This window comes from Bacillus rossius, chromosome 1 (genome assembly GCF_032445375.1).
Source record: "Bacillus rossius redtenbacheri isolate Brsri chromosome 1, Brsri_v3, whole genome shotgun sequence".
NCBI classification, from domain to species: domain Eukaryota; kingdom Metazoa; phylum Arthropoda; class Insecta; order Phasmatodea; family Bacillidae; genus Bacillus; species Bacillus rossius.
This window is the reverse complement of record NC_086330.1, coordinates 198,483,433-198,504,776: the sequence shown is the minus strand read 5'-3', so window position 1 is coordinate 198,504,776 and position 21,344 is coordinate 198,483,433. Positions and strand designations below refer to the sequence as shown.

Sequence of the window (21,344 nt, the reverse complement as noted above, 5' to 3'; positions counted from 1 at the left end):
GTAGATTTCACAAGTTCACACAAAACACGTCCACTTGAATCATCAAATTACTGTCGTATCTAAAGGTTTTTCATATATTTTTCCTTGCATTACATAGCGAATGCATTTAGCCAACTGATCCATTACAGCAACAACATGTGTACTATTTACCATGACGCTTTAATTTATGCTATTTTGAAGGTCATTCAAAATAATTTTACGACATATTGAGCTTATTACTTTTATCAACTTGTTGATAAAGGTTTTCGATAAAAATGTCATTAAAGAACATCGTCCAATAGGCGTAGGCCTTTGAGTGTTCTTTCCTGTGGCTATTCTCTTCTTTATTATTTTCTTTCGAATCTTTTTGCTTTCTTCAATACACATTGTGATGTGATTTTGCAAAATAACATTATAATTTGCGACCAACATCACAAGTTCCAGAAAATTTTCATGCTTTTCCACAGAGCCAAGCGTATACGCTCCTTTTACTTTATCACCTCTATAGGCGATTCCTTGCTTTCCAATAAATAAAACAATGTCAACCAATCTCCTGGTCCGAACTTCTTTTTCTCATTTTTTTTGTTTGGTTGGTAGCTAAAAGAGTTGAGATCTCAAAACCTTTTTGGCTTTGAAAAGCTGCTGTCACCGCGAGTTCGTGGTAATGAGAGTCTTCATGAATCTCAATAGCTTTGTAAACATGTTTGGGAGAAACGTCGTGACCAATAATAAAGGTAGAATCTCTATGATCTTTACCTCCAAACGCCATACAACAAGAACAGTACACTTTGTTAAGCTGAACTGAGTATGATAACCATTTTCTGTGAACTTTATCACCATTTGGCAGAAGTCGATAATACAGCTTTGAAGGCTCAAATGGCAATTTAGTTCCTTTTCCTTCTTTCGCTCGAATTGGGTGCTTCTCCATAAAAGATTTTTTGACTCCGATCAGGTCATTTTCGTTTGGGCAGATGAAACAACCAAGTTGTTCCACAGCAGCATCAGGTGTCTCCTGGTCATCTCCTTCATCGGTGTTTTCTGAGTCGGAGCTCGAACTATTTCTTGATGAACCGCTGCCGAGATGAAAAGATGATAATAATGGACTGTCTAAAACAGCATGATTGCAAGCAGGCGTAGTTTTTTCCTACTCAACACTACAAGACGAAGTACTAGGAGTAGACGCAGGCTGAAATGAAGGAGGTGACACTGGATCTTCAGTCTCTGAAAACAAATACATACCTAGTCACACTATAGCTAAAATATGATGTTAACAGTTTAGTTTTTTTGGAAATTAATTAAATCTTCTATTGTAAGTGTTGAATTTAGTCATCAAAAGACATCATAGTGTACACTTCAATATGTCAGCTTGGTGCCTTGCAGTAAGTACAATTTTTAGTATTTCCTATGTGAAGCAATTAATATTTAAGAAACGAAATATTGATAACAGTGTTATTGACACGACTTATATTAAAACCACAAGCAGGCAGTTACAAAAAAAAAATAGTTTGTCGCTGTAGCATAAAATAATTTCGAAAAGAGGTATTAAAAGTGCCGTGATCAAATTGAGGGGGGCGTGGGGTGGGATGGGTTCACAGCTTAAACAGAGATGATGAATGGAAAACGAAACAGCTGCATTATCGCTTCCCATGGAAATTCCGTAGTGTTATCAACGTGTCTTCTGTCAAGTCTAGATGACATTCGAGAGGCAGTAAACAACTGCTGTTAAAACAGGCATAAGTAACGCAGTTTCGAAGCAGAGCATGTTTTTTAACTAAGCTATCCCATCCCTCCGCCAAGCACGTGAAGATAAGGCGTTCGTGTCTGAAAAAAAAACGTGAAAACGTTAAAAGTAGTTTTATTTATGTAGAAATTCGTGAAAAAGACTGAAATAATTAGAAAATCGCTAGGGGGAAGAGCCACATGAGTCATACTGATAAGTGTCTACGACACCCCTCGCCTGTCGCTAGCTGAATATGTGTAGGGAGGTTTTAGGTGTATACGACGTAAAGTATCACCAACGTAAAACGTAAAATATGTGACCCAAAATGAAAAATACACAAAGGCAATTGTGTAAATCTATGAAATATTTCGTAGAAAAAAAATTTATTTGGGGGCCCCATTGGCTCGGGGGCCCTCGGCGATCGCCGACTAGCCGACCTGACCAGTCCGGGCCTGAGTGTGTTGAATGTTGCTGCAATAAGATGGTGTTCTGTGTCAGTACTTCCAGAAAGACTTGCCGGTGAAGGCAGAGGCAGACCCAGACAACCTCATGAACCTTGCGTACAACGTGAAGATTAACCCCAAGAAGATGAAGAAGCTGGAGAAGGACTATACCGTGATGAAGACCAAAGAGCAAGAGGAGATGGTGGAGTTGAGGGTGAGAATGGGGAGTTGAGCGACAACATTGTCTGCCATCTGTTGTGACAGGCTTGCTTCTGTGCAGGAGCCTTATCTCTGAGTGGTACAGTCGGACTCTTTATCCGGCATTCCTTCAGTTCACCACACTCTGTAACCAGGCACAGTGGGTGGATGTCAGTTTTCTAGTGTCTTATACAACCTTGTACATACACTGTACAGCTATAAGGCAACTTATCACAACTTGTTTGAAATATCATTGTACTGTGTAGTAATTTATTTTTTTGGTATTCACGTTAAAACCTCATTGGAAAATTAATTCAGTATGACTGTGGTCACGAACGTATCGGGTTAACGAACTGTTACTTAAATGCAATACATGCATATGTATGGAATAGTTAGAAATGTAAATGTTAAGACTGTTGTTCAGTAAAACCAATAGCTAGAATTTGTGAAGCAGATCATAACAGATATTGGCTGTTCTAGTAAGGGGTGACTGAAATGTTAAAGCAGGACATTAGGGCATTGAGAGTGGGATAAAACAGATTTAAGGTCTTATCTATTGTTGATTTTTTGTAACAATTTTGTGGTGGTTATTTTCCTGTGAAATAACTAGAAGTGTTTGATTATTTTCATAATGTTATTTTCCCATACAACATTCTATCTGTTTTAGTTTACAAACAATATAAATTTTGTGGATGATTTCCACTTTTTGATCAAAAATAAAAATTCTGTTAGTAGGAATTATTTTTATTTTACTAGGGCTTACTATTCATTGGCAAAAAGGAATATGCCACAAGGAAACATCCTGGCATTTGCCTTAACTGACTAACGAGGAAAACCTTGTAGACATGGTAAAATGGACATCAGGATCGCTGGATCAGGATTTGAACTTGGGGGAATCAATGAAACTTGTTTGTTATGTACATTATTATAGTATTATGAGTGTGAACATTATCTTATAATAATTGTATTTTTAAAAAACTTAATATTCATAGTTTCAATATCAAAATTATGATTTTAATTTTTGAAATTATGAAGAAAAAACAGAAATATTCTTCTCTAACCACCCCTTTGCCCAAAAAATTACCTGGGTTTGTTTCTGAAATGTGTTAATATTTTACTAACCTGCTGACGACTTTGTAGAGTGTATATCAAGCAGTGGTTTGAATTTTTTTTTTTTTTTCCAACTGCCAGGCTGCCACTCGGTAATAATTAGGCCTTGGAATGTTTCAAACCAGGTTTCAAATCATGATACAATTGTAAAAATTTTCTTACTGAGGTAACAAGTTTTTATGCTTTTTAAATAATTTTTTTTAAATATTATTTATATTTTGCTTGTTAGATAAAAAAATTTGCTTTAATATATTTTTACATTTAATAAGTATTCATATAAATCATTTTTCTTTTTTCATTATTGTGCCATCAGTGTTTCTGTTATCTTCACACCAGTGAGTCGTAGCAATATGGATTGAAGTGAGGTGAACTGTGGAGTTCTTCAAGTTGGGAACACTGAGCAGGGAGGCAGGGAAGCAGCGAGTGGTTGTGCGTGCGACAGCGGTTGCGGACGGAGAACCGGCTGCTGCGACAGCGCGTGGAGCTGCTGGAGGCAGAGTCCAGCGAGCTGGCCGACCGACTGGTGCGCGGGCAGGTGTCACGGGCGGAGGAGGAGGAGACCTCCTTCGTGGTGCAGCGCGAGCTGGCAGCGCTGCGCCACACGCACCTGGAGACGTCGCACCGGCTGGAGCTGGCCCACGAGGAGATTCGCAACCTGTCCTTACTCATGGAGGAGACGGTGGGCAGGAGCCTCTCTCTCTCGTCTTTCCTTCTCTTTCATTTACTTTATCTTTCTCCCTTTCTTTCCTCTCCTTTTCTCTTTGTATTTTTTGTGTTTTTTTCTTTTTTTTCTCTTTTATTCTTTTCTCTCTTGTTTTTTCCCCTTTGTTTATTCTCTTTTATTTTTTATCTCCTTTTCTCTTTCCATTTTAATTTTTTTTCTCCCTGTCTTAGTTCTTTCTCATTTTTCTCTCTTTTTTTATCCTTCTTTTGTTTCTTTTTCGGTCACCATCCATTATTTGTATAAAGTGTCATTATCTCAGTGATGTATATTAAATCAGATATTCAAGTAATTTTTAGAACTGGACATCAATACGTTTTACCCATGTGGTCACACTGCTAAGACTGACTAACAAGCTGTAGAAGTATCGAGAGACAATGCTGTTGATATTTGGCTCCAACTGCTGGCTTGGCCGATGGCTTATGAACTGTGCATCAGTGTCACCATTGAATATATATAATGTATAGAAGTCGCGAGCCCAGGTTAAATTTTCTGTCCGGTTTCTCAGAAGAATTGTTGTAGTTCCAAGCTCCGCCGCTGCGATCGCTTTCATCGCTGGGTGTCGGCCGTATACGCCCCTGGTGGTGTTTGGCAGAACTTGGTTAACCAGCCCAGTCGTAACATTATCCTTCAACCCCCCCCCCCCCTCCCCCCCCCACCCACAGACAACCCTTCGAAAATCCAAGACCAAGATTCCTATTACCCGGCAGGTCTTATCAGCATCTTAGGCGACCTTGAAGAGGAGCTTCCTTTACCGTCGTTTGAGAATGATGAAATCCCAAAAAAGCTAGCCACGGAAATCACTGAATGATGGGATTCTGTACCCGAGTGAAGTGAAAATTAGCTATTAAAACTTTGTATTGGGCCAATAGTCAGTGTTCCGTTCAAAATATGGTTTTATTTTAAAAGTAAAATACTTATTTAAACTATATATCGCGTTTGTACAAATTTACTTTTAGATATTGACAAGGAAAAACAACCTTCTCTTATTCAACGTTATCTGTTAAGTATAAAAGGGGTAGATATTATTTTAAAAAATAAAAAAAAATGGAACCCACTAAATAAGTATTGGCAAGATATATATAAATTCAATAATAAAATACGCATATTAAATTTTTTTGTATTTAACTTTTTTCGGTAATAAAAATTCAGGATGATTTTGGTTTAATTGGTTTACGTATATTGCTATATTTTCTCAATCACATAGAAAAGGGAAAAGAGTACATCAGTGAAAATTCAAAAATTTAGTTTAAGTAATACTAGCCATACTAAAAAATCAATATGCGAGATAAGAAATTTGGTAACTGCTCTACATTTCAAATAAAAATGCATTTGTTTCATGAATACTGAAATGTATGCGTAATAAGGCATATTATGTTATTATCCTAAGCATGACTATAACTAAAAAAATTACAGTAATTTAAAACGATGGCAGTCTTAACATACAATAAGTGCGCGAGTCTTAGTTTATATTTTAATTGGCTTCTTCGTCAGATAGAAAAGAGTTAAGATTTCATCAAGGGAAAATATATTCTCAAAGTCACTAAACCGGGAGATAGAAAATAAGGTAGGTACTTAATTTTAAATAAAAGTTAAAATAGGCTTACGCTAAACCAATTAAAAATAAGTCGTAAAAATATTTTTATTTATTTAATATGTTCTATACCTGACAGTTCTTTGTGTATAATTCTTCAAAAATCTTTGGAATTTAATACATACTTTTCTTAAAATGGTAGAATATCAGCAATACCCGGAAATTACGTGAGCAAAGCCACGGGTTATTAGATATAATTTTACTATAAAATAAAAACAACTATACATTTGTAGTTCACGAATGTGATATTTTGTTTATTGCTTCACAACATTCATTTGCCAGTCTCAAATTTCATCGTACCACTTGTCAGAAATGTCACCAGAAATGAGAGATAGATTTTTTTTGACGAATTTCAATTACGAGGAAACCTTTCGCAAGATTTTTTTCTTCGCAGTAGTCACTGGGACACCATTAATTTAAATCCACTAAGATAATAAAATTGTATGTATAATGATTTGTTTTTGTATATTTATATAACTACCCAACCAATTTTTAATGATTTTCATGTGAATAAAAACTTGTAAAGCAATTTAATTAACTGTGTCATAATTCTTCTGATTAGATGGAAATACAAACTTTATATCCGTGATATACGATGATAAAATATATTTATTATTGCAAAATAATTTTCACTGTTCAAATGCAAATTTAAATAGATTATTCATACATGTTTCCTGCTAATTAATGGTTTAACATAATAATTTTTAGTATAAAATGCTTTTTCTCTTGTGTTAAAATGGGTTGCTAAAATGAGGAATTATAAATATATCACTTACTAAGTCCGTTCACAGATTTACATAAAACAGCAATGTAGATAATCTTTTTTGGTAGTTTCTAATTTTCTGCCCTGAATAACATGAATTTTGTTGAATTCATACCAAAGTGAATTTTTTGAACAACTTAAATTGATGTCATAAATAAATATTTATTTTATAATAAAAATCCACAAACTGTTTTTAAAATATAAAATTTATCACGCCAGATGGAATAATAAACAAAAAATAGCTCTTATATGTTGTCTGTGTTTAAATAATTGTATTATATTTCATGGAAATAATATTTACCTTTCGGTTATTAAAAGAAAATATATTTGTATTCAAAATACTTGCTCATCGTTTTTACGAGCATAACTTGTGTATCTAACCTCAAAGCAAGGAATATAAAGAGTGGCAACTCAATGCTATAACAAAAACTCTTATTTTCTTTGGAGATCCGGGAAATGTGCGTTATTTATAAGCAACTTAACATAGTAAATCGTTAACTTTTCAGATCTATGTTGGCAAAATTGATTTTTTTAGTGGTCATTCGTTACTGGGAATATTCACCATATAACGTTTAAGATTATTTATTTTGAATTACGAAACAACCAAAACATTATGTAAAAATGCTTCATCTTATGTTAAAAAAAATATAAACTGCATAGCCACAAAGTATGACATCATACCATTAGTTTCAGTTACTAATAACATTACGTGCACGCGTTTAAACAGTCATCGCAGCCATAGTTGTTTCATAGCTACCAAAATCATTCAACGTTGTCTAGAATTATTCCAAATTATGTTTTGCCATTTTACTCAATGCGCCACTCCGTTAACACAACATTTTATAAATTCTGAACTACGAATGTCAGTAATTTTTTTTACGTTATTACGTTTAAGGAATTTCTGTAGTTTTCTTATAATTAAAACTTAAATTTTGATGTTGGCATCTTTTAACCGCACTTTTTTTTTCGGTGGCCGTACTCCTCCAATTCAGTTGCGCCCGTCCGTATCTAAGCGCTCGGATTTCAACAAAAGGCACCGCCTCTCGATAGAGTGAGACAGAGAATTACGCGCATGACCTTGAAAAAAGCGACGCTACAGCGCTCTGGCGTGGAAGCTGGTAACTACGAGCACCCTCTTGTGGAAAGAAGAGCTGTCTAGCGGCGGAGCTAACAACTACCACAGTTTTGGATCCGAAAATTGGAATAATAAATCCTATCCCCTCGCGACTTCTATAAGTTATATATATTCAATGGTGTCACTGTCTGAGAGCCTACTACTGGGGCCTGCCTGCTGCGATCCAGGACTGATTCTCACCTTTCAGAAAGCAGTGGTTGCTTACTGTCACTTCGGTTCTGGAGGATTACATTTCCGTAATGATTATTTGAAGGAGATATCTGAACCACGGACGCAACATGATATAGGAGAACTTTTTCGAAGAGTAATGCTGATTTTTTTTTTTTTTGGTTCTACAAGCAGCTTTTTATAACTTGTTTTTAACACCATCGCATGGTATATGAAAGAAAGCAGGAGGAGTGCGCTGTGAGGAGAACTGGAATGTGTGTGCCGCAGCACAACTCACGACAGTCGTCACTGGAAGAGATCTCCATGAAGCGGGAGCTGCTTGGACAGAAAGAGGAGCTGATCGAGTGCCTGCAAGAGGAGCTGGTGAAGGTGCGGCTGCGAGAGGCGGAGAATGACGCCCTCATCCGCGACCTGCGCGCCCGCATCCAGGAGCTGGAGGAGGTGCGTGGCCCCACCCCCTCATCTCTTCCCGTATTCTCATATACATGCTTATAACCTGACACGTGCAAAACTATTAGTTTGTGTGCTTGATGCTGGCCTACAGATAGCTTCTAGTTTTAGGTGTCTCATGCAAATAAACATCCACTGTTCTCTTGCCCTTTATTTATCTCTCTCTGTTGCATTGAAGTTATCTTATTTTATATTGTTAATCTGGAAATTTAGCTTCATGTAGCATACTTTAATATACAGTACCTTTTTAATATTATATTAAGAATTAGTTAAATAGCTTCAAACTAATAAGAACTAATAGCTGATTCTACATCAAATTTAGTATTGTGTTGATTAAGCAAGGTTCCATATTATCAGCGCAGACTTATTTTAATTGGCACCTGACTTTATCAGTTCCTAGAACTTGCTCTCTAATGTTACCAATTTAATTCAACCACTTGATCAAGTAATCTTCAAAAATCTAAAGTGCCATTACTGGGATAAAGATTGTTGAAACATTTGCTTAAAGACGTAGGAAATAATATTACCATTATTGAAAGCCCAAAGAAAATTAATCTCAAAATTGCTATTTTCTGGTTGGGTGAATTATGAAGTAAAGTGAAAGAATCTACTTTGAAAAAAAAAAACAATGTTAAAACATCACCCCAAACAGTGATATCACTTATTAACTGATGACGTGTGACGTGCTGCTCATTTCTATAATCAAAAAGCCATCAGCCCCTCCCTTCCTAAACACATGTGTAGGCCACTGCAGACGGCCATGATAAGCAGACCTGCGCGGCCACACTGGTCATCCGTTGCCAGGGTGACCTGGGCAACCGACCACGCTGAGTGCCGGCGAAGCGACTCAAGCCTTCCTGACCGGCCGCTACTACGCCTACCCCTTTTCCCACCAGGCCAGCCAAGTGCGCAAGGCACTCCTGCTAGCTAGAGTACCTGGAAGCGGCCGGCGATTCCCAGAATTCCTCCCTTCTTGACATCACGCGTAAGCCCTCAGGTAGGGTATAAAAGGTCAGCCCTTGGGCGAGCTCAGGCTGTTGGCGATTGTCGCTTGAGGTGTCGGAACTGTTGCCGGTTCTAGTATCTGAGACATGACCCAACAGGTCCACAGAAGGAGTGTTGGATGCGATTACATAGCCTCTCTACACCAAATGGCAACCCTCTGCCTCCATGTTGGCACCGCTGCTGGAGGAGGATCGTGGTGACTACGTTGGGACGGGTTCCTCAACCTCTGGTCATAGCACCTCCCTAACTGAAGAGGGCAATGCCGGGTCCAACTCTGCCTCAGTGCATCCTCAATTGCATGTATGAGACCAGAAATGGTGAAAGGGCTGAATCTGCAGGCAACAGCAGATGCGATAGAAACCTTTCTGGGGGGTTTGACTGCCGAGCCTCGGTGCATCGGTCCCCAAAGGGCCCCATAGTGAATGGATCAGGCCCCATGGTAAAGGAAGGACTGGGTATGGTGGTTACGGTGTCGGGCGCCCGGGCCTAAAAAAGGGCTGTAAACTACTCGACAAGGTGCCCCCTTGGCCCAGCAGTCGGTGGAGGTACTGAGGCAACCCCCAGGTCCCTCCAGCTCAGACACTGTAGTTGCCATTTTCTAGCTGGGGCAGACGGCGGTCGTCGCCGGACGAGTGTAGTCGCATCTGGGCCTTAACCGGCTGTAAACCCGTCGGGCCGAGGTACGGCGGGTCGGAGGGTACTCCGAGGCGACGAGGACACCCCGTGGCTGCACTCTGAAGCGTGACGGTCTGGTCTAGCTACCGGCGAACAGTTTGACGAGTAGACCAAAAGTTGGTAGTAGTACGGGGAGAATCCACCATGTTTGAATGGTGCCCCGCTGAGGTTTCCTCTAAGGCCCAGGATTCTTGTTGGGTAGGACTCGTACTTGGGGAGTGGTGCCCCGAGTGCTTTAGGGGCAAGCATCAGGGTTCCCTAGCCCTTTGACGAGCTGACGTAGTGAGCGATGCTGACAGCTCCGGTTACCAGCCTGGACAGCTGGGAGAGGTTGGGTAGGCCTATACATGTCAGCATCACAAGCTTGATCAGGATAATTTATTTTATTAAGATGTTTCCACCGTTTTGGTCTCAGGCCGCCATCACAGTCTTCGATCTTGACCGCTATAGGTGCTTCAGCACAGTATTCAATCATGGTTGCCTTAGATATGTCAGCACAGTCATCGATCATGTCAGCCTCAGATGTGTCACCACAATCTTCAATCATGTCAGCTTCAGATGTTTCATCACAGTCTTCGGTCTTGTCAGCTTCAGGTGGTTCTCCATCTTACACATTTTCATGGAGACGACTAGATATTGATGCAAATATATTTTAATTTCTAATGAGGTTGCTACTTTCTTCGTTTGTTTTTAATTTTAAATTATTGTCTTGATCTATATCAGTATTTTTAGCATTATCTTCATTATTGTCGTCTAATATTCTGCCTTCGTTCCTCTTCCACGATGTTGGAGCACAGTCATCGTTATCTTTGTTCATCTTAGTTGTACAGTTCTTGCAATATCTATCCAAGTAATATCTTCTACCAAAGGATTTATGACACTGACTACAATTAAATAATTTTTGACAAGGACCCAAATTACACTCGCTTTTCTCATGTAGTTTAGCAATCCTTCTCAAGGTAAACACCTTGCTGCAGTATCTACAGTGATGTTGTTTTGATACAGCTACATGCAACGAACCAGGGTACATGTTAGATTCTGCGACTAATTGCAGATGCAATCTAAGAGTTTTAAATTAAAACCATTACTTAAATAGAATTTTTTTAATATTTTGTCAGCGAGAGTTAAATTACCTCATGCAAAAGTACTGGTTGTAAGTAGTTATGCTTTTCAACAACAGTTGACGCCACGTGTTGCTGCAGGTAAATAATATTAATTTTTTTATGCGGGATGCAGGATGCTCACTAACGATCGCAAAAGAAGGATGGCTTTGCTAGACTCCAAGGAGAAGGATGTTTGTTCATCCAGTTAGTGTTTCTCAGATTTCTCAGGGAATATTATTATTTGACTGAATAATGATTTTTTTAAATTCCACCTGATAAAAATATTGCAAGTGGTGATTTAGTAGCAGAAATTCACTAATTAAATTGAAACTTGAATAAAATGACATGTCTCATTAAGATTAAAACTCCTTCATGGAGAGATCGGTTTCTCAGAAATAACCAGAAACACTTGGAGAAACCACAGGTATGATCGCAAGCACATGGTAAAAAACCATCAAAATATTGACAAGAATAATGAAGAGCACTCTGAGAAAACCGTCACAATATTGACATGGATGATCGAGAAAACACGGAGAAAACCAACACACATTTTGTTTGATATATTAAAACAAATAATTTAAAAAATTAAACAAAAATTACAAAACATACAAAAACTGATTCTGCTAGGTTGTGAACTTCTCATTGTTGACAAAGATAGAATTCTAGTCCAAGCCAGAATCAGTATATGTGTGAGAACCACCTGAAGCTGACAAGATAGAAGACTGTGATGAAACATCTGAAGCTGACATGACTGAAGATTTTTGTGAAACATCTGAGGCTGAAATGATCGATGACTGTGCTGACAAATCTAAGGCTGACATGATTGAGTACTGTGCTGAAGCACCTAAAGCGGTCAAGATCGAAGACTGTGATGACGGCCTGAGACCAAAACGGTGGAAACGTCGTAATAAAATAAATTAACCTGATCAAGCTTGTGATGCTGACATTATTGAGTACTGTGCTGAAGCACCTAAATCATGCAAGAGCGAAGACTGTGATGGTGGCTTGAGATCAAAACGATGGATACGACGTAATAAAATGAATTATCCTGATCAAGCTTGTGATGCTGACATGATTGAGTACTGTGCTGAAGCACCTAAAGCAGTCAAGAGCGAAGACAGTGATGGTGGCTTGAGATCAAAATGATGGAAACGACGTAATAAAATAAATTATCCTAATCAAGTTTGTGATAAATACTGGTTCGATGACGAAAGTGACCTTGTTGTTGGTGTTGAAACAGAAGACACCAGGGATAATAATATTTATTATAAACATACAAGGAAGAATAACGTAGCAGAAGAGATTGCTTATACCTCATGGAAGATCCTAACATATTGGTTGACAGGCTAAGACTTTTACACGGTTCGCTTTGTGCAGGAAGCTATTCGATCATCAAAGAAATATCCTTCATACTTAAAGAACTGAGGGAAGCTGGCTACATAAAATAATGGTTCCAATTAAATGCATGTGTATAAACTTGAAGAAAAATTAATATTTTTTTTTAAAAATGTATTTTATCATTTCTCGAAAGCTCATTTCTAAATAAAACTTATAACTTAAAGGTGTAAAAAAGTCACCACTGACATCCAAAATGTATACTAATAAAGTCATGCATGTAATCATGTCAAGTTCGATAAAAAAAAAAGTAATTGAAATCAGTTGGAGCATATGGAGCATTTGTGGCATATGGAGCATTTGGATCCTTTGGAGAATTTGGAACATATGGAGCTTTTGGAGCATTTGGAGCTGTTGGAGCATTTGGAGCCTTTGGAGCATTTGGAGATGTTGAAGCATTTGGACCATTTGGAGCATTTGGACCATTTGGAGCTGTTGAAGCATTTGGAGCATTTGGAGCTGTTGGAGCATTTGGAGCCTTTGGAGCATTTGGGGCTGATGGAGCTGTTGGAGCATTTGGAGCATTTTGAGCAGTTAGAGCTGTTGGAGCTAAGAATTAGTCGTTTTACGTCTATGCAGGGCTAAATGTTTATAAGATTGCTGGCTTTCGCAAGTGATCCTGTAGTAGGATAGAAATTATGTAATACATATTATGTTTGTAAAAGAACTTGCTGTGTTTTATTTCTCGAACCTGACACTTTTCTGGTATTTAAATTAAATTTTTTTCAGCTTCGTCCATAGATCGAAGCAAGTTTTGATTCAATATGTAAAATAATGTGTGATTTTTTCGGTGAATTTTGGAATTTTTCCCGAACTAATAATTCAATAAATACAAATATCTAAAATGGCGGTCATAATGGTTAAAAGGATGATGGTAATATATGATTTTAAGTCTCTTTTAGGACTTTGATAATAATATTTATTATAATTATTATTTTTTACATAAAAGTATTTATTTTGCATCATCTAAGGATCGAACCAAGAACAGGAATTGATATAATTAATCTTTACTTTAATGAGTGAATTTTAGATTAATTTTGGAGTTTTTTCCCGAATTTCTAGCTAAATAATTACACGATTCCAAGATGGCGCCCAAATTTCAAGATGGCAGGCACTTCAGTAATAATAAATGATTACTGCACTCTAGCGGGTAAAACTTAGACAAGTATGATGGTAATGTTTTCTATAAGACGAGTACACGCACAAGATGGTGTCCTCCAGCAGACAAAAATAAGATGGTGGCAATGACCTCTAGCAGGTGGTAGCTCCTGGTAGCATGTACTGAACGCAAAATGGCGGATCTATGATTATCGTCAAGGTAAAAGTCAAATTTCAAGGTCAAGGTCAAATTTCAAGGTCAAGGTTTAAGTTCCAGGTCAAGGTTAAAGTTTATAGTTCAAGGTCATATTTGAAGGTCAAAGTACAAGTTCAATGCCAACAGTTGAGGACAAAGTTATGGTGAACAGAATATTATACTAACATGGTATCAGCACACTCTAGCAGACGAAAACAAGTTGGTGGTCTCCAGCGGATGAAGACAAGATGGCGGACATGTCATCATTCCAGCTGATGATATATATACCTTGCTATTGGTGGCGGTAGATCAGTCTGTAGGTGGCTTCTGTGGAGGAAGGATCTGTTGTTTTTTTTTTTTTTGCTCTTACCAGTTTCGAACCAAGGACAGGAATCGAATTAATAAATCAGTATTCTAATAAGTAATTCGTTTGTCCTAAAGTCGTTTGTCCTAACGTCGTTTGTCCTAAAGTCGTTTGTCCTAATTTTTAGGACAAACAAAATTAGGATAAACGCTTTAGGACAAACGATTTTAGGACAAACGCCGCACCCCCTTCCCTCCAACCCTTCCCCCCCGACTACCTCAATAGTTGCAGTGAGGCCAGTTAGAAACCTAACCAGGTACTCTGTAGGCAGCAACCCTTTCAGATTGTAAGTGTAAAGTGTTCTCTAGCCAGTGGGAACATTGTAATTACAACGTAACGCAAAACTGAAAACAAGACAATTCAAATGATGATGATAATGGTTTGCCCCTAAGCCACCTTTAAAATATGCTTCCAATTATAGAAACAGATAAAAAAAAATATATAAATGATTTGATGAATGTTGTCGAACAAAATGTATAAATCAATGATTTTAAAGTGTATTTAAGGTATGTTCTCTTACAAGTTGTCTCCTTATCATAATTAAGTAATTATTGTAAGTATCTCACACTTTTCCAACCTTTTTATCCAAGATTTGGTTTATTCGAGGTTGGAACGGTCTACATTAACTCTGTTAATCAAGACTACTTTAATAAAGATGAGACATATCAAAATAGTTTTTGTATGATAAAGGTTTTTATTAGCTAAAGCAGTAGTACACTAAAACCTTTTTGTTGCGACCCCATTTATTGCGACCACCTCTCTATTACAACCCGATTTCGAGGAACCGTGAAAAATTGCCGAAAATCCGAAGAAAATCGGACAGAAAATAAGTTTCTTGTGGTGAGTAGCATGTTACTGGGTTTCTCTTGCCGAGTGCTGTACCTCCGTAAGCAGCGCATATCTAAAAATAGATACCACTTCTTGTCGACCGCTGTCAGCGCTTAACAACCCCTATTCCACGTCCCTTTGCCAGCAGGGTGCAGATAAAGGTTTTTGTGGCAACGTGTTTACTTTTAGCTTTTTGTGAGTGTCTAGTGTGGTACGCAGTTAAGGCAAAGAAAGCTACCTGCTGGATTTCTCTTGATTTTGATTACTATCGGTTGACAATACACAGCGACCGACTCGACTTGTTTTAACTGCCGCAACGATATTTATTTTGACAGATCAAGAAATTAACTTTTCCCGTGGGTTGATAGAAAAAGGTCGCTTTACCCAGCATAAAAAAAAGGCTACGCCACTTATTCCCCGCGCAGGAAACACACTGGCTGCCGTCTGTCTCCCCCACATTTATCTTTCTTCTAACATTCCACGTCTCACCTCTCGCGCAAGCAATAACGAAGCGACCACGCATTGGACCGTTTTATGCTTTGTTTGGTGACAGCAGTTTGATTTTATTCGGTATATTCCTTTTCATAGGACCCTTGCTATTAAAATACATTTATATTTAAGTTTGAAAGCTTGTAAATTCCTTGCCAGAGATGACTGAACTCAAACTTGGTGTGAAAAGTGACATATTTTGACCCCTCCCTTACCGCTTTAGTACCCCATTCATAATAGCCCAATTTTACGGGAGAAGGGAGGGTGAAATGAGCATTTTCTCACTGAAGGGTTTTTCAAAGGAAGGGAGGAAGCTAAATGGTTTGTGTGTCTGGGAGGGATCAGCTAGCCTTGAAGAATGTTACCGAGGGGAGGGAGGGGTGAGGTTATGAGCCATGAAGCCGCTGCCGCCAGCCAGCCGGGCGAGCTTCGTGTGCACCCACTCGCGTTGCAGAACCTACAGCTACCATATTTTTTAGGGATGGGAAATTTTCAAAATTTTCGATTCGATACCGATTATCGAGTCTTGTTGCGATCATCGATTCTTATCGATTATCGATTCCAATCAATTAGGTTAAGTTATAGATTCTCATTTTCGGGATTGAAGTATAAGTTACAATGGAATCAGTAAACATACTTATTGAATACACTAAAAAAGCATTTTTCAAAATAATAAATAAATACTATTAAATTTAACACATAAAACAAAACTTTACATTACTTGAAATAAAGAAATTGAAATTACTATTCTGTAATGTGTAATGTGTAGGGCAAGCATTATTTTTTATGTGGATTATGTTTAATCCAGTTGAATATGTAATTTTGAAAAGAGAATACGTAATTTAGTAATAGGTCAGTAGTACTAATAAAAAGTGAATTGTCGTAAAGTCATCAAAATACTAACAATTTCATTGGAATACAATTTAATAAATAGTATATTAATTACTAAATGTACAATCATTAACATTTATCAATCAAACTTTAAATAGCCACAAAAAGTTGTGATTATTAAAAATATTGTAAAAAACCAGAAACTACCAAATTCAATCTTTATACCTTTGAAATAAATGACAACATAGTGAAATATCATAAAAACAACACTTTTGACAAAATAAAATTGAAAGTTCTTAAAATAATAAATGAAAACTGGCAAAGCATCTTATTAGATCACAAAGTCTTATTAGATCCTAAATTCTTATTAGATCACAAATTCTTATTTAAAAAAACCAACATTTTGACTCGTTCAGGATCTAAACGGTTCCGTTTCTGATCAACAATCAGTCCTGCAGTGCTGAATAATCGCTCGGAATGTACAGTTGAAGGTGGAATGCAAAGAAATTTCTTTGACAGTTTTTTTAAACATGGGTACTTGGTATTTTCTTTCCAATACTGGAAAACGTTGGTACTTGAATTTTGAATAGGTTCTTCCAAGTAAACATTAATCTCATCTTCAACTGATGCGATGTGGCTTACACTTGGGGCAGTCTTCATTATGTTTGAGTAAAATGTCCACATACCATGGCTTTCCATTGCTTGGCTGGATGTTTGCGGCACAGACTGAGAGAAAAGCAACAAAATTTTCAAAATTAAAAATTAAAAATGAACAAACAAATGTGTCAACATAAAACAGCAGAAGTAGACAAATAAGAATACACTTAATGAATTACAAGGAAATTAGCACCTAACTTACCTCAGTTTCAGGTTGTTTCAAACAGATAGTTTTTCTTGCTTCTTCAATCAAAAAAACTTTCGCTTTTGTGACATTACCGTCCTGCACAAAAACATGGTGTTTAAATCGTGGGTCCAGTAATGTTGCAACTGCGTACAACATATTCTCTTCAACATCAGAATACTTCAAAGTTATGGCAGCAAGCATATCATTTTTGATGCCCTGTACACCTGATCCAGTAGGTGCTGGTTTCCTTAGCTCTTCAGTAGAACTGTTGATTATAGGTATGACTTCTGAGGCTGTCACACACTGAGTACTTACAGCCAATGTTGCATGGTTGAAAATACTTAAAAGGTTTACTACATTTGTCATCAGGTTCCATTCTGCTGATGAAAAAGTCACAGGTAACTGCAGAGTTGCTGATGCTAAAGAAACAGACTGTTTTTGCTCAAGTAAGCGCTGTAGCATATGGAGAGATGAATTCCAACGCGTTGGTTCATCCTGGATAAGTTTATGTTTTTTCATTTTCAGCGTGGCTTGAGCCTTCTTTAACTCTTTTGTCGCCTTACAAGAATGTTTGAAATGGCCAACTATGCGACGACCGTTGGCAATCAGATTATTTACATTCTTGTTGTTCAGTAGCCCTTCCTTTACAACAAGCTGCAGGGTATGTGCTAGGCATGGCAGATGTTCATATTCGGATGATTCTAGGCCAGCAGTTATGTTCCTGGCATTGTCTCTTACAATGGCAACAACTTTAGATTGCAGCTTCCATTCTTCAAGTGTTTCTGTGATAAAATTGCACAAATTGTTCCCTGTGTGAGATAATTCAGGAAAGGGAATAACCCCAATGTTGAGGTGTTGCAAGACAAAATTGGAATCAACAAAATGCACAGTTAGACCAAGATAATCGTCATTGGCTGTTGAAGTCCACATATCTGTTGTAAGACTCACATGTTCAGCTTCGTCCAACTTTTTGTTCACATTTTCCCTACATTCTTGGTACATGTGTGGTACAACAGTATTTGAAAAATGTTTTCTGCTGGGCAAAACATACCTAGGCTCAAGGAATTTGACAAATTCTGTGAATCCTCTGTCTTCAACCATGCTAAAAGGACGATTGTCTAAGCACATCATTCTACCTATGTGCTGAGTTATTGATTTTGCACGAGGATCAGTGGACTTGAATTGTGCAGTTTTATCAATAAATGATTGTAATGTAGGCTGGTATTGACTTTTAGGAGTTAGCCTATACTGGTTTGGTGTTCTTGATGAAATATTCGTTTGGCCAACTTTCTCAGCATGCCTCGGGGACACTGAACCGCTGCCTCTCGATGAATCAGTAGCAGTAGGCCTAACATCTGAATTTGATGACAATGGCAAGGTTGTCTCTGAAGAACAATTTTGTGCTGAACTATCATCTATTTCATTTTCTTCAATCTCGCTCAATTCCGATGAATGTAGCCTTTGTTTCTTCGTCTCATGAACGTAACTCCCATGCTTGTTTTCGAGATGTTTTTTCATGTTTGTTGTAGTTTTAGATTTACCGCCACGTGAGATTGTACATTTACAGATTTGACATATTGCGTAGCCAGAATTTTGTCGGTCGATGACAAAGTATTTCCACACTTCACTAGACATCACGTAAATAAAAATGTTATTTTACTATTCGTATTGCGCTAACATTACCCAACATTCAAACAAAGAAGCATCACTGGAAACAAAAGCATGTAAGAAAATTTCTACAGTTGCCGTACTGGTAACTTACTGGAATGAAAACGTGTTTCAAAAACGTCCATTGAAATTTTATGTTTAAGTTGCGTAATTAACTGGTGATTTAATGTTTACTGTTATTAAATAAATTACGGAAAATACGTAACTCGTAAAATGTTACGGGCTATGGCCACATTATTCTTGCATTTTATCGTTAAGTAATTGAGAATAAGATCTGTACCGGAAGTTGGCAAACCTGTGAAAGTTCATGTATAGACAAATGCTGGTTAACAAAAAAAATCATTGACGAAAATAAATATGCAACAACGCAAGTGAATAAATATACTAGAAACGTAGAAAACGTGGCACACTTCTCAGTAGAATCTTGAAATTTTGTGCACATGGCTACCAATGTGGGTGTATTCAGCAAGTAAAAGTTGGGCTACAATTTCTTTATACGATAACACTGCGTTAATAAATAAATAACCCTAAATGCACAGTACGAAATCGCCAACCTCCGTTCCCGCTTACGGGATTGTGGCAACTGAGCTGTGGTAAGCTATGTTATATTTCATTTATTATTTATTATATCGTTTATGGTTATTTATTTAGTTGTAAAACTGACTAAAATTACTGCAACGACAGCGATGAACCGCTGCTAGGCAGCACTTTACGTCTACATCCTGCAGAATTTTAATAATCGGTGATTTTCGCCGATCCTCGATTATCGATTATGTATCAAAAAATCGGGGTATCGAAGAATCGACGGATCGACTTTCCCATCCCTAATATTTTTACAGGAAATGTCCCATTATTTTTTTGTTATTCTTACATGAACATTTTTGGAAGTATTAAAGCCGACACAAAATACGCTGTGTGTTAAAAATAACAGATTTTAATGATCTTTCATTTCTTTTTTTAAATTTTTTTTCTGATTTTCACATTTTGGTCAAAATGTCCAATTTTTTGACGGTTCCCGAGAATGTATTCGTAAAATCACTGCTTCGTTAAATCCGGGGTTCGTGACATCGGCGTTCTAGTGTATTTAACTACGGCAAGCAGAAAACGTACATGTAAACTAACCAGTAAAAATAAACTGTGTTTTGACATATTTTCTTTAGAGTGGCCTGTAGGGCGACGGACTTGTCATGAAGGTTGAAGTGGGTTTAAAGAAAAACCGTCTAGCATTGTGAGTGACAGCATCCTGCCATTGTAGGGCTGGTTTCTTAGCGAGTAGCGGTTTGGGAAAGGGTTTATGGGGGGGGGGGGGGGGGGGGGGGTGATATGAACTGAAAATTTCGACCGTATTCCTGGGAACCGTGAGGGGTCGTTTCAGAGACGTTTGACTGTAGTTATATCCACATGAAACCATTTCTTTCATCAGACTTTGTCATATAACTAGGGAAGGGAATTTTTCGCGGTCGCGAATTCGCGCGAATTCAGAGGCAAAATGTGAATTATAGTTTAGTCACAAAATATAGCAAAACTTGCACATTGTTGTTAATAAAAAAGTTTTAAACATAGTGGAACCTCGCTACTACGAGAGCTTACAATGGCGAGAAAAATCCTCGTAACGAGTACTCGCAATAACCGAACATAGAAAATTCAAGTCTAGTTTAAAATCCTGAACCTTACCAAAATGTCTAAAAGTCACTCCATAACTCCAAAACGGTGCACTGTAGTGAAAAAACGCATAGAATAAAAGTTGAAGCAGATTAAATTTCGAATAGAAAAGGCCTGTATAATTTAACGGTTTTTGTTTTAATCGCGAATGAAATGGTCTGACTCCTGACCGAGCTACGGGATGCAAAGTAACCGCTGGCACCGTCGCCACTCCGTGCTAGACGAAGGAAAGGTTTGTGTTGGGAAAGGGAGAGGAGATAAGTGGAGTGGAGAAATGAAAATTATGAGGGAGGGAAGAGGGGAAGGACATCTGCCCTCCTCCCTCCTTATGCTGTTGCCGTTTCTGATGGGAAATATCCGGTGTCGCATGCCGAATATAAGTTATTGTGAGGGGTTTATTAATTAAAGTGAATTCTTTGTGTGGCACATTTCAACATAGCGCCGGTTACCCTGGTTCCACCACACTACAACAAGACACAGGAAATTTTGTAGGAAAGCTCAGACGCTATCGTAATATTGCATCATTAAATCCTGTAAAGCTAGACAGAAAGAGTGCTTTTTTTTGCTGCGGAGCCTCCATCAACACGCTAACGTACGCAACGTTGTCTCTTGTATACACACATGCACACACGCACACAGGGAACACGGCTCTAGTACACTGTACAAGAAGAGTCTAGCGACAGCAATACTACCTTCCTGCAACTGGCAACTGGCAACTGGCTCGTTCCGGGGCTGGCTGCCGCACCGCTCAGGCTCGTTCCGGGGCCGGCGGCACGACAATATATATCATCTGAAACTTCTAATAGTCAATTATGGCCTCGTGGCTGAGCGCTCAGCGGCGCTATCATCTAAACGTAAGGTTGGCGGTTCGAATCCCGGCAGGTACGAATTTTTTTAGTATTTGT

The 21,344-nt window shown here is 38.0% G+C and overlaps 2 protein-coding genes across 8 annotated transcripts in view; one reads left to right on the top strand and one right to left on the bottom strand.

Annotated features, from left to right (window-relative positions):
• LOC134527226 (ecotropic viral integration site 5 ortholog) overlaps nucleotides 1-21,344 on the top strand; it is a 950,124-nt gene that overhangs the window by 780,861 nt on the left and 147,919 nt on the right. For all 7 annotated transcript variants that reach the window (XM_063359715.1, XM_063359712.1, XM_063359717.1 and 4 more), the window contains exons 11-13: nucleotides 2,198-2,356; nucleotides 3,893-4,129; nucleotides 8,099-8,272. In XM_063359715.1, the coding sequence (XP_063215785.1) occupies nucleotides 2,198-2,356; nucleotides 3,893-4,129; nucleotides 8,099-8,272 (570 nt within the window). The remainder of the gene's footprint in view (nucleotides 1-2,197; nucleotides 2,357-3,892; nucleotides 4,130-8,098; nucleotides 8,273-21,344) is intronic.
• On the bottom strand, nucleotides 15,917-19,598 carry LOC134527227 (zinc finger BED domain-containing protein 4-like). The gene is made up of 2 exons (XM_063359720.1): nucleotides 17,125-19,598; nucleotides 15,917-16,991 (listed from the first exon to the last, which is right to left on the bottom strand). Exons 1-2 carry the CDS (start codon nucleotides 18,742-18,744, stop codon nucleotides 16,638-16,640), a joined length of 1,974 nt encoding a protein of 657 aa, XP_063215790.1. The 5' UTR covers nucleotides 18,745-19,598; the 3' UTR covers nucleotides 15,917-16,637.

Excerpts from the sequence above, each read along its gene's own strand:
- LOC134527227 (XM_063359720.1), bottom strand. The coding sequence starts at position 18,744 with ATGTCTAGTGAAGTGTGGAAATACTTTGTCATCGACCGACAAAATTCT. Across the intron at positions 16,992-17,124 it reads TGAAACAACCTGAAACTGAG|TCTGTGCCGCAAACATCCAG; the intron begins GTAAGTTAGGTG and ends CTTTTCTCTCAG.